At 58.0% G+C, this 12,581-nt stretch overlaps 5 protein-coding genes across 5 annotated transcripts; 3 read left to right on the top strand and 2 right to left on the bottom strand.

Moving 5' to 3' along the window:
• Positions 1–1,205: 1,205 nt before the first annotated feature.
• Positions 1,206–1,706, bottom strand: PLICBS_004634 (mitochondrial 37S ribosomal protein uS8m; the record flags this gene model as incomplete). The annotated part of the gene is made up of 1 exon (XM_018326002.1): positions 1,206–1,706. The coding sequence occupies one exon, from the start codon at positions 1,704–1,706 to the stop codon at positions 1,206–1,208; it is 501 nt and encodes a 166-aa protein (XP_018175754.1).
• An 880-nt stretch (positions 1,707–2,586) lies between these two features.
• On the bottom strand, positions 2,587–4,493 carry PLICBS_004633 (kynurenine 3-monooxygenase, mitochondrial precursor; the record flags this gene model as incomplete). The annotated part of the gene is made up of 4 exons (XM_018326003.1): positions 2,587–3,357; positions 3,426–3,848; positions 3,949–4,166; positions 4,382–4,493. The coding sequence occupies 4 exons, from the start codon at positions 4,491–4,493 to the stop codon at positions 2,587–2,589; spliced, it is 1,524 nt and encodes a 507-aa protein (XP_018175755.1).
• Positions 4,494–6,143: 1,650 nt separating this feature from the next.
• PLICBS_004632 (methionine aminopeptidase 1) lies at positions 6,144–7,683 on the top strand (the record flags this gene model as incomplete). Its single annotated transcript, XM_018326004.2, has 4 exons — positions 6,144–6,287; positions 6,356–6,754; positions 6,950–7,496; positions 7,556–7,683. 4 exons carry the CDS (start codon positions 6,144–6,146, stop codon positions 7,681–7,683), a joined length of 1,218 nt encoding a protein of 405 aa, XP_018175756.2.
• Positions 7,684–9,369: 1,686 nt separating this feature from the next.
• PLICBS_004631 (COPII-coated vesicle protein) lies at positions 9,370–10,120 on the top strand (the record flags this gene model as incomplete). Its single annotated transcript, XM_065600559.1, has 4 exons — positions 9,370–9,473; positions 9,631–9,786; positions 9,850–9,916; positions 10,028–10,120. The coding sequence occupies 4 exons, from the start codon at positions 9,370–9,372 to the stop codon at positions 10,118–10,120; spliced, it is 420 nt and encodes a 139-aa protein (XP_065456631.1).
• Positions 10,121–10,753: 633 nt separating this feature from the next.
• PLICBS_004630 (uncharacterized protein) lies at positions 10,754–12,355 on the top strand (the record flags this gene model as incomplete). The annotated part of the gene is made up of 1 exon (XM_018326005.1): positions 10,754–12,355. One exon carries the CDS (start codon positions 10,754–10,756, stop codon positions 12,353–12,355), a length of 1,602 nt encoding a protein of 533 aa, XP_018175757.1.
• Positions 12,356–12,581: the final 226 nt, after the last annotated feature.

Raw genomic sequence — 12,581 nt, 5'->3', positions numbered from 1 at the left:
CGACCAAGACTCGGCGACAGTGTCAAAGCGCTTGGTCGCAAAGGAACATTTGACAGCGCCCTCCGTGAGCCAAGGGGCCATGCAGTCTCCTACGGCTGCAGCCGATGTGAAACCAGATGGCGCGTCCCAGCCCACCGCTGGCCGGTCTCTCCAGAACGCCGCCATGTCTCCGAATGAAGTGTCTCATCCTCTGATGGCTGCGTCAAATCCGGCGCCTGCAGAAATCGATTCGCCAGTAACCCAACCTGAAAAGGCAGAAGCGGACATCGCTGTTTTGCAAGAAAGTGAAGCATTGGGAACACTCCGAGAGGCTATTGGTGTCGATGTCGCTCATGAGACGACAGATCTTGAGCACGTCGATGCTGAAGCTGTGCCTCCCAGGACGACTGAACCTGGACTTGATCTATTCGCAACAGTTGAGCCTCCGCCGGATCTGACCCAGCCGCTCGTCGCCGATGCATCGATTGGTGACAGTGCAGATGATGTGAGCTCGTCCGAGCCCATAGCAATCTGGACAGCGGATACTTCACGTGGACTGGAGAAAGATGATATGTCATCGACATCGTTGGAAAAGTTGCCAGCTCCAGCAAAGGTGGACATGGGCGTAGTGGCGGAATTCGACCGGGGAGCAGGAAGCAACTCTACTGAAAGAGAGCCCACCGACGACAGTGCCGGGGAAGCCTCCACGAATGCCGTTGCAGCTGACAAGGAGAACTTCGAGTAGTTGCTGAGGCGTAGTTTAAACGGCCTCCGTGCTGACAACATTCAAAAGAAATGCAGCGGAGGGGAACCCGGGGGTGGGGGGTGGCGGTGGGGTGAAGACGGATGTTGGGTTTTCAGGAGATTGCCGAGCGAGGTTTTGGTGACGCATTTTCAGCCTGGACCCCTCTCCAGTTGGCACACGTACTGGACAGACATGATACCTGGAATATTTATTAGATTGCATTGTCAGATAGCGAAAGCGATAAGCAAGACACTCTGTACAGCTCGAAGACTGACGGCGTTGAAACTCACACAACACGGTCTGGGCGGGTACAGCCGCATCAAGCTACCTTACATAGTGTACATTATTTAGCCATTGTGGCTAGAATCGGTCCAAACGCAGACCAAGTCCCGTCGCAGACGGGCTGCAGAGTTCCCCTGAAATATAGTCTACAAAGGGTCACGACCATATCATGACGACCAACCAGCAAGTCCGAAGCCGCTCATGATACGCGACAGATCAGCAGTCCACCAACTTTCCTCGCCAGCGCTTCCCGGGCTTCAAGGACGCCTCGCGAAGTCGCCACAAACATGCACTCGCCCAAGTTCAGGCCCGGCACGACGCCACCCTTAAGCTTTGCAGGGAACCCCCTCGTTAGCCGAGCAAGTTCCTGGATGTTGGCCGTCATAAGACGGGATGGCTTGCTGATAACGTGGGCTTTTGATAGAACCGGCTTCCCGTCCCAATACTTGAGGCCCAACCACAGCCGCATCTTGGCAACGTTCGCGCTCGTTACGATCTCGGGTGCGTCGGACACCATTTGCTCCATGGTGGGCGGGTGCGGGCCGGCGCGGTAGACGGAAGAAAAGAAGCCTGAGCGATGCATGGCTAGTGCGAGATGCAGGTTGTATTTCGTGTTTTGAATCGATGTGACGCCAAGGCGAGCTTTTGACGCATTCTGCAGGTGGGAGCACATGTGTGCGATGTTGAGGATGGACGGCATGGCGGGCGAGGCAGAAGGCCAAGTGTGCCCCCAAAACCCCTGGACTCGATAGTACACGAGGGATCGCTCGGGCAAGTCAAACGAAGACTTCGAAGGAGGGCAATCAGCGCTGTGTCGATTGGCCGATTCATGCTCTACCACGCAGGATGCGCGAAAGGGTGGCTCACCTTCGTGTGTCGAGGAAACAGTCGCGCTCCTATATCCCCTAGACGTCGCGGCCCAAGCAGCCGGGTGAGGAGGAGGGTCCAAGTTCCGTAGCGGGGACTTCTCGGCCGGGAGAGAGGTGGTCGTAGGTCGCGGGCACCGGTCGAAGCTGTGAGGCAATGTCGCGTGTTTTTCGTGGTTTTCGTGACAAGAGGCTCTAGGCAACATAACCGTCAAGTTCGCGGGATGAAGTCTCCCAAAATTTGAATGGGCGTCGAAGTGAATGACTAAGCCAGTATACATGGCTGTGGACCAGGGTGCTGGGTGCCTACTAACGTTACCTTACTTAGGTACCTCATTGGGTTGGTGCGCCTGCGATATTACAGTGCGCCACCGCGCGGGCTTCCGGTGCCTCGCGCTGCTGAACCGCTCTCAGAGGAGTCGCCCGTCCTGCATAGGAGCAAAATCTGAACAGAAAGCCTGTCTAGCGGCTTGCTTGCCTGTGTTTGGTCCAGCGGTCTAATTTGTGTAGTTGCCCTATGCTACGTTCTACTCCTAAAGATACTGGGGGCAACTACGCGGGATACTCGTCCGGCGACTAACCCATTCAACGCCGGACCAGCCCAAGCTCCATTCCCCTTGGCTTGCTAGACTCGGCAGATCCAAGCACGGCTGCGTTGCACTATGCGCGTCGGGTCGCAGAGATTGCCGATGATTGTACACCTGCGGGTCCTTTTCATGGACTCCGATGCCAACCGCAGAAGTGGAGTGTGGCGGAGAGAATAGACCTGCGATACTTGTGCAAGTAAAACACGCCCGTGACGATGACGGGACTGGCCAGCAACGCCATGAAACCTTCCATCAACACTCTTCCTTGGTGCTCGCTCTGCGCCACGATGGCTGCGTAGCCCTCGTTGCTGAAGCTGACTCGAGCGTACTTGGTTTGCCAGCCAAAGTTGGGGAGGTAGACGCTCAAACACTCCTCAAAGAACTTGCGTAGCCGATAGCGCTTCGACAAGACTGACGACCGCATCTCGACGTAATTTTGCAAGGCCAGGCTGTTGATAGCGTGGGCGTCGGGCGCTCGCACGGCCGAGTATTCGGCCAACGCCTGAGACCGCTGGAGAGGGGACATGGACGCGAGACGAGTGGCCGGCCCCTCGTCAGGATCGTTCCCGTACACCTCTGCGTGCTTGTCAAGGATGGAAAAGAGGATGCGCACGTCCTCCATGCCAGCGTTCATCCCCTGGCCATAGAAGGGCACCATGGCGTGAGCCGCGTCGCCAATGATGACGCCCGACGACCCGTGATGGTAGGGCTTGCATTTGAGACTGATGAGAGGGAGGTGAGGGTTCTCTTGGAACGACGAGATCAGGCTCTCGCCGGGGATCAAGTCGGTGACGCCGGGGAAATGCCGGTCGAAGAAGGCGGGCAGGCTGGAGGGGCTGCTTTCCAATTCACCAAACTGCTTGCTTGGGAGAAAGAGAGTACAGGTAAATGACCCGTCCTGAGCAGGTTCAGGCTCGATCAGCACAGGCCTCCCGGGAGCGAGGGGAAGGCAGAGCAGATACGCACCTCGCTGGGAATGGCAATGAACATGAAGTCTTGGCCTGGCCAGATGTGCAAATGGTTCGGTGAGATCTGAAACTTGGCCCAGGGGCCATCTTTGGGACCAGTGCGCCGCGGCCTCAAGTGGAACTCGCACCACAGGGTGTCGATGTACTCCTGCTGGTAGTCCATGCGGGAGAACTTCATCAAGTGGTAGCGCACAGCCGAGTGCGCACCATCGGCACCAATCATGAGGTCAAAGCCGATCTCAATCTCCCTGGGGCGGCCGTTGGGGGATGCGGCCGTGTCCTTGGCCTCGAACCAGGCGCGGCAGGAGCGGAAATCAGCGCCGGTGAGTTTGTGGTTGAAGAAGAGCTTGACATTGGGCATGGAGTCGAGCACGTCGAGGAGGCGTGCGTTGAGACCGGACCGGTCAATGGCGTAGATGGCCTGCGGAAGACGGGTCAGCGGTGGCTTGTTGTACACGGCTGGCAGCCAGACACGGGTGAGAGAGGCGGCAGGAACGAGGATGGGGGCACATAGGACGCACGCGGCCCTTGACGTCGTAGTCTTGGGAATGCTCGTACAGGGCTCCCGTGGGGCCCTTGCCGTGAACCATGCGGCCGCGCATGGGAATCGTGCCGTCCATGACCGTCTCAAGCAGGGTTGGGTGGCCGGCCAGCCTCATGGCGTTGATGCCGCGCTCAGAGACGGCCAGGTTTATGGATTTTGTGAAGTTGAGCGGTATGATGCCAGGGTTGCGCAGATCTGGAGGCATTGGGACTTGTCAGCGGCTGGCTGGCTGGTGGCGATGAGGCGGCGTGCGTCATGTTGGTCCCGTCACGCGACAGCGGGCGATGCTGCTTGCCGCGTGTAAGCTGCAGCGGTACTCGCTCGCGCGCCGCGCGGGCCAACGTCGCGCAGACTGAGGCTCTGCCGCGATGCAGTGACGGGGCGGGAGCGTGGGGGACGAGGGCACGTACCGGGCCGCAGCTCGTACACCTCGACCTCGTGGCCTCTCTGCGCGGCATACAGGGCGGCCAACGAGCCGACAGGGCCGGCGCCGACGACCACAGTCTTCTGCGGTGAAGGCATGGCAGCACGGGCAGGGCGTTTGTGGTTGCTGCTGTTGCGGCTACGTATTGCAAGCGGCTAGAGGCCAAGGGTTGGTGGCAGGGCCAAGGAGGAAACGGGTTAAAATATCGCAGCGACGGCGACGGCGATGGCGGCGGCGACAGCGACACCGGACCTCGTGGGCGGGCGGGCGCCTTGCGCTTGACGCGACGTGATGCGATGCAATTTGTTGCAGTGCCGGCGGATGGCTCGGGCTGATTCCCGGGGCAAAACGATTGCCGCGTCCGAATTCGCAGGGTCAAGAGCACGGGGTGGCGAGGCCGGGCAAGGAGGCCATGGCGTGAGTTTTGCTACTTGGCATGCGAAGGCCAGAGTTTGACAAAGGCTATCCGGATGGGGGCGCCGTTTCCGCAAGGTACGTACGTGGTGGTGTCGTACGGCAGTGCGGCACACATGTTACGGCAGCGAGAGAGCAGACGGCCAGACAAGGCTGCTGCCGTCATGCCGTCTGCGGGTATCCTGACTACTCTGACTCGGGGTTTTCACTCGTAATCAGTAGTTACTCGTACAAGTACATAGTTGACAGGCACGCGACTTTTTTTACCTTTTTTTTTTTTTTTTTTTTTTTTTTTTTTGGTTGGTCCGCGACGCTTTGAGCGCTCCCAGCCCCTGGAGCGATACAGCAAGTACCCATGCAGACGAGCACGGAGAACACTAGGTAGGTAGTAGAGGCAGGGCACCGTCGGGCGGGCTCGGGATCCCACTGCAAGCCATCTTCCGAGCTGCCATCGCTCCTGTGTACAATTTGCCGGCGCGACTTTCCCTGCCCAATTTTATCATATTTCTTCCGTTCCCCTTCAGTCGGCTAACCAGATTGCCGCCTTCCTACGGGGAAAGCTTACCTTGAAGGAATATAAACCACACGTGACCACCCGCCGACTTACCCCGATGGCGAAACCAGGCCGGTCATTGACAACTTTGTTTCCCGTCATGACCACCTCTTTTCTGCCATGGCCTCTCCCTCCAGTGTGCAATATTGATTGGAGACGACGGACGCAAGTTGGAATTCGCAGCGGCATGATACCTGGTACCTAGGAAGTAAAATGCACGTTATTACCTACCTGTAGGTAAGACAAGCACGCCGCCGTTCGTGCCGCACCAGATGCAGCCTCGGCAGCATTTGCTCCGGACCTGCATGCCTGCTACGTCAGGTACCCTTCAGGTGCTAAAAAGATCCTCTGGACAGACCGTCTCAATACTCTAAAGTACCTATCGGCCTGTGCCGTCGATAGGTAAAGCTCCACGTGGGAGCCCCTACGTTTTACTGTGACTAAAGGACGAAGTACTCGTACCTCGCAACGCGAGGTTCCACACGACGTGCCAGGCACGTATTTCGCCTCAGCAAAGTTAAGGTACTTGGCCGCTTAGTCATAGTTCTTCCCTGCTTCTCGCCGCCTTTCCCAACTCGGCAACGGAAAGAAGTCATGCTCCAGCTTTATTCCTGCTACCTCATGCCCCCGAGACACGAGTGCCTTTAATTTGCATCTCCAGTTCCTCACCTTCTGCCGCTGCGTCTTTTGCGCGCACAACACTGGGACCCCCTTAGACGCAGACTGCTCGTATACCCTCCTCAGAATATCGCAGCGTAGCCGTGGCGCCCCCTCATCAGCCATGACTTCCGAGCCGCCCACGAAAAAAAAGTGCCTTGGCGCCGACTGTGAGAATGAGGCCGGCTCGTTGCAATGCCCTACCTGCCTGAAGCTCGGCGTCAAGGACAGCTTCTTCTGCTCGCAGGACTGCTTCAAGAAGAATTGGGTACGTTGCCGTCCCGTGCCGGGCACGACTGCGAGAGTAGCAGATGACTGACCCCGCCGGTGGTACAGAGCAACCACAAGAGCATGCATAAGTCACAGAGTAATATCCTCCACCACTTCGTCGCGCCGAAAGCAATCTTACCAGACCCAGCTACTGGACTCTATAACCCCTTCCCGAGCTTCCCCTTCTCGGGGACCCTGCGACCCGTTTACCCTCTGTCAGAGCATCGAACCTTGCCCAAGACGATCCCCCACCCCGTCTGGTGGCAAGATGGCAACCCCAGATACAGCCGCAACCTGGCCACCCGCAACAAGATCGAGATCCTCGACGCGGCTGGGCAAGAGGCAATGCGGAAGAGCTGCCGACTCGCTCGGGAAGTCCTCGACATTGCCGCCGCCGCGGCAAAGCCCGGCGTCACTACCGACTACATCGATGAGGTGGTCCACAAAGCTTGCATCGAGAGAAATGTGAGTGGCGCATCCGGGTGCAACATTCATCTACCCGCTCCAGAGGTTCTCGCAAGGTGTTGCGTCGGAGGGGAAGATCGAGGGAACTCCACGGCCTTCTCGTCAGACTCTACGACTTGACGGCAACGCCGGACACAGTAACGCGCAGTGCGCGTCGTCACAAATCAGACCGAGTACGCTGACCTTATACCTCAGTCATATCCCTCGCCCTTGAACTACAACCACTTCCCCAAGTCATGTTGTACATCGGTAAACGAGGTCATTTGCCACGGCATCCCTGACCAGCGCGTGTTGCTCGACGGTGACATCCTCAACATCGACATCTCCATCTATCACGAGGGCTACCACGCCGATCTCAACGAGACATATTACATCGGCGACAAGGCCAAGGCCGATCCAGAGAACGTTCGTGTGGTGGAGGCAGCTCGAGAATGCCTCGAGGAGGCGATCAAGGCAGTCAAGCCCGGCGTCCTCATACGCGAGTTCGGCAACATCATCGAGAAGCACGCCAAGAAGAAGGACTGCAGTGTTATCCGTACATACTGCGGCCATGGCATCAACAAGCTATTCCACTGCGCACCCAACGTGCCTCACTATGCGAAAAATAAGGCTGTCGGCGAGTGCAAGCCAGGCATGACATTTACCATCGAGCCTATGATCGCCCTCGGCAAGTATCGCGACATCACCTGGCCAGACAACTGGACCAGCACCACCATCGACGGCAAGCGGACGGCGCAATTCGGTAAGTCGGGGATGCTCGAAGCAGCGTGACAAGCTTAGGCAAGCTGACAGAACGGGCAGAGCACACTCTTCTTGTCACGGAAGACGGCGTGGAGATCTTGACGGCTCGAAAGCCGGACTCCCCAGGCGGCCCCATCACCATCTCTGCGTCTCGCAACGGTGACAGCGCCGTTGCAGTACCAGCATAGACACATGTATCAGCAGGCACCTGCCCTATTGACAAGCTCCATGGAAGAATGGTGCATGCCGCCGAAACCCAGAACGGGGATGGTGGGAGGAGGTTCTGGGATTTGGAGAGCCAAATGGGTCATGTGCTGAGCGACTGCGACGAAGCCATCTGCATTGAGGCAAGGCGCAGTTGGATGACAGGTAGCTTGAGCACGAGCCCGTCGGGCCCTTGGCTGATGTGCTGATGTGTGCGTGACGTTGACGCCGCGGGAGCCTATTGCCCGGAGTACGGCCACGTTGCTGCACGGGTTGGTGCGAAGAAATCTACTACTTGCCTAGACAGTCAACGACCTTGATTACCGAGTCCGACGCATATCTCGGACTGGGGGAACTGTATGATCCCAGTGCAGCGTAGTCCCCCTTCGTGATGCCACTTTAGTCGTGTCACATGCGCACGGGAGACTGATAGCAGCGACCACGGACGTGTACATCGTACCGGCGGGTGCGGCGCGACAACCTTGAAGAGCCGCAACACGCCGCAGCAGGAGTTCCACAGCCTTCTCCAAGCACGAGGTGGCGAATCTACCACGCGGCTTGGTTGCTACCTCCCGTCACCACCTCGTATGTACTTGCACGGTGCACGTCAACCCGCGCCCAAGCCTGAACCTGTTGGAAATGGCCAAGGATAGCCCCGGCAGGCATGCAAGTGACTTTATTGGCGGGCACATGGTGGAGATGCCTTTCGCGCGTGTTTCGAGCAGTCCTTCAACTCGGAATGACCAGCCAAAGTTCGGGCGGCGGTCCTCCAGGCCTCCAGCCGACACGCCGCAGTGCCAGTCGGTCCCGCTGACGGGATGGTCAGGCACTCGCGTTAGGTTGGCTGCCCGCCGGTGGTCCGCTGGTGCAGCTCTGGTGGAGCACGAGCCACCACCCGTACAGGCGGTTACGCCGCCTGTTGGGCCCGGAGTGGCCTGTCCGCCCGGCGGGCAGCAGCACAGGCTTGCCAGGCAGGCAACAGGGCAGGGGAATGGATGCGTCGTAATTGCGGTTCGGCGCCGCGGTGCGGATCCAGACCTGCCCAGGCTGTGGATTCACGAACCCCCATCGCCACAGCCGACCACTCGGCGGATTTTTACCCCCAAACCTGAGGTACTAAGTCAAGGGCCGGTGGCCACTGGCTCGACCCTACCAAGGTACGAAGTACCTCTAGCAGAATGTACAGGGCCAAGGTACTTATAGCATCAGCAGTCGCAGCAACACCACCACCAGCAACCAGAGTAGGCCGCCTCCTAGTGCCGCTCGAGCGCCTGCGCCCCCAGTCGCCAGGCCTCCACCACCGGGCAGCACCACCAGCGGCACCACCACACCACAAATAATATCGCAGGGCTGTTCCCAGCCTCGCATCTTCTCTCTGCTTCCCGCCGCTCCTCCCAAACACCAGCGCCCCTCCACGTCGCCCGCCTGCGCCCATACATCTTCAGCCTGCCATCGCCCCTCACGACATAGCCGTCGCTACTGCTTTCTAGCTGCCTCGCCCCTTCCCCGACGCGACTGACCCGACCCCGCCCGCCGGACGACCGCCAGCCGCATCCGGAGCTGCCCTTGAGCACCCCCATCCAAGTCTCCGCAAATCGCTTCCCCCGAATCGTCTCGACGTCGGCAACAGAACCCGTTCTTCGAACTCGCCCGAGTATCCCGAATACATCATGATGTCCGGCGAAGCATGGCTCTTCCTGTTGGCCGTGTTGATCAACGCGGTCAACCTGTTCCTCCAGGTCTTCTTCACCATCATGTACAGCGATTTGGAATGGTACGCCCATCCCTCTGTCTGCTGCATGCTTGCCGCCTCCGGTCAAACTTGGGCATGGTCATGTGAACGCTGCCTCGGCCTGGCCAGAGCGATGCTCGTTGCGCGCGGTCGAACCCCCCTCGCCACCATGCGCCCCGGCTAATTCAGGGCCTGACAGTGACTATATCAATCCGATCGAGCTCTGCAACCGCCTCAACGCCTACATCATTCCCGAAGCCGCCGTTCATGGGTTCCTTACCTTTCTTTTCCTCATTAACGGCTACTGGCTGGCTCTTGTTCTCAACCTGCCGCTACTGGCCTGGAATGCCAAAAAGTACGTTTGCCACAATAGCATTGACTCCGCTGGAGTGATATTCATCCCCTCACACTTTGACAGGATCGTCGAGAACACGCATCTGTTGGACGCGACCGAGATCTTCCGCAAGCTCAATGTCCACAAGAAGGTGTGCTACGCTGCCCCCCCCCCCCCCCCCCCCCCCCCCCCCCCTCTCTCTCCTCCCCCCGGAGGCCCTTTTTGCGGATGTGGGAAGGCTCTTGGCTAAGCACCATGGTAGGAGTCCTTTGCCAAGCTCGGCTTTCATCTCGTCATGTTCTTTTTCTACCTCTACAGCATGATTGTCGCCCTGATTCGAGACGAGTCGTCTTAAACGCGACGTCTACGCGTTCTGTCTGTCTGCGGAGTCCGCGTAAAAACCCAAGACACCCGAACGCACGCCGTCGGCATACTGGTCCACGTCGAAGAACGAGTGAAGCCGAGGGCATGTTCCTCTCGGTCGGGGCGGTAGATGTGATATCATGGATCTCGCAAGGCCTTTTGGGAGCGGGCTTTACGCGAGTGACACAGCGCAATGGCATGATTCGCGACTGCAGCATATCTGGGGCCATATCATTGAAAGGAGAGCAATGGCCTGGTGCTACAGGGAGGATTCGGGCGGAGGATGGCGCACAATTGTTGCAACACAGCCCATCAACAGCTTGTTGCGCCAGCGGCACTCTTGAGTAATGATAAATTTTAAACGACAAATCAATGAACTCGATTCCACCCGTGAACTCTAGTGGCTTATTGCTATTCCTGCACTTTCAATCACTCCTTTCAGGGTCTGTCTTCCCAGCATGCTGCAAGGCCGAAACTCGGCACAATTCTCGCGCTGCACTTGGGTCACGTGACCATCAGCGGACTACCCGCCGCACCAGCAAGCTTCCACCTCCAGCTCTTTTCGGCTTCTGTTCTAGGCACGTCGTCTCAGCGAAAGTGTGTCGACGAGACACGAACATTCGAAATGGCAGACTTTGGGGAATATCCGCCCAACATGGCCCCCCAGGACGCGCTTATTGTACGGCAGCAAACGGAACAAGAGCACGCCGTCGTGCCATACTCTGCCGACAACCTGACGAAACCCAATCTCGGTCCAGCCAACCCGTTCAAGGAGGACACAAGCACCCAGAAGCGGAAGAATGTCTTGACGGGCCACGCGGAAGAGACTTTTCTGAGCGAACACACTTTTCGAACCAAGCATCGCGCGGTCGAGAGGCGAGGCGGGCCGGAGCGACAATACCAGACCAACGCCCAGGTGAGGGCTGAGGCCTCGCGCATACGAGCTGCTCGAGAGCGGAAGGGAAATGCTACAGTAGCAGAAGGCCCCGGAGCCTATGTCGGCCCGTGGGCCAAGTACTCGACTGAGAAGTACGAGGTGGTCGGCAGCGACGAGGAGTTGGCGAGCGATGAAGAATACGAAGTCGTCGAGGAGGAGGAGGACGACGACGACGACGTTGTGGAGAGCGGAACGGTAGTCCAAGCCCCGGCAGCAGCGGTCGCCCGCCGAAAAGAGGTTGAGGAACGAGGCGAAGAAACGACGACATTCCACGGCTCCGAACAGTACGACTACCAGGGCAGAACATACATGCATGTCCCCCAGGATCTCGATGTCGATCTGCGCAAAGATGTCGGCAGCGTCACCAACTACATACCCAAGAAGCAGATCCATACGTGGAGGGGCCACTCCGGAGCCGTCACAGCCTTGCGGTTCTTCCCGGCATCTGGGCATCTGCTTTTGTCGTCGGGCGCCGATGCTACAGTCAAGATATGGGATGTCTATCATCAAAGGGAGCTGCTACGCACATATTCCGGGCATTCAAAGGCGCTTTCGGACATTTGCTTCAACACCTCGGGAACTCAGTTCCTTTCGTCTTCGTACGACAGAATGATGAAGCTCTGGGATACGGAGACTGGCAAATGCATCAGCAAATTCACGACAGGCAAGACGCCCCATGTCATCAAGTTCAACCCGGACCCGGAACATGCAAACGAGTTCCTGGCAGGCATGTCGGACAAGAAGATCGTGCAATTTGACACGCGCACCCCCAATGAAGTGGTCCAAGAGTACGACCACCACCTCGCTGCCATCAACACCATCACTTTCGTCGACGAGAACCGACGGTTCATGACGACCTCCGACGATAAATCGCTTCGTGCATGGGACTACAACATTCCCGTTCCTATCAAGTATATTGCCGAGCCCGACATGTACCCGATGACCAACGCAGCGGCTCACCCGAGCGGCAAGTATGTCGCCTACCAAAGCTCAGACAACCAGATATTGGTATACGGCGCCAACGACAAGTTCCGCCAGAATCGAAAGAAAAGCTACCGCGGCCACAACAACGCTGGCCTTGCAATTGACCTTGACTGCAGTCCAGACGGGCAGTTTCTGGCTTCGGGAGACTCGGCGGGCTTCGTTTGCTTTTGGGACTGGAAGACCTGCAAGATGTACCACAAACTGAAGGCAGGCAACCAGGCCCTGACATGTGTCAAGTGGCACCCCCAGGAGACTAGCAAAGTGGCCACCGCAGGGTTGGATGGCGACATTCGTTATTGGGACTGATTTCGGCAGAGTCGGCTTCGCGGACTTGATTGGTATAGATGCATGGCGTGGTGTTGAGGGAGTAATTGGCTTGGTTTATCGAAGTCATTCGTCAAGGCGAAGACGTTTTCCGCGGCTGTAATACATTTTCGGTAGCATGACAATGGCAACCGCCGTCATGGCCCTGTGCGCCGCTACACGCGTACGATCCTATGTGCGAAGTATTGATCTTCGTATGGGCAATGCC

Source organism: Purpureocillium lilacinum, assembly GCF_023168085.1.
Source record: "Purpureocillium lilacinum CBS 284.36 DNA, scaffold_3, whole genome shotgun sequence".
Taxonomy (NCBI): domain Eukaryota; kingdom Fungi; phylum Ascomycota; class Sordariomycetes; order Hypocreales; family Ophiocordycipitaceae; genus Purpureocillium; species Purpureocillium lilacinum.
This window is presented reverse-complemented; position numbering and strand designations above follow the sequence as displayed.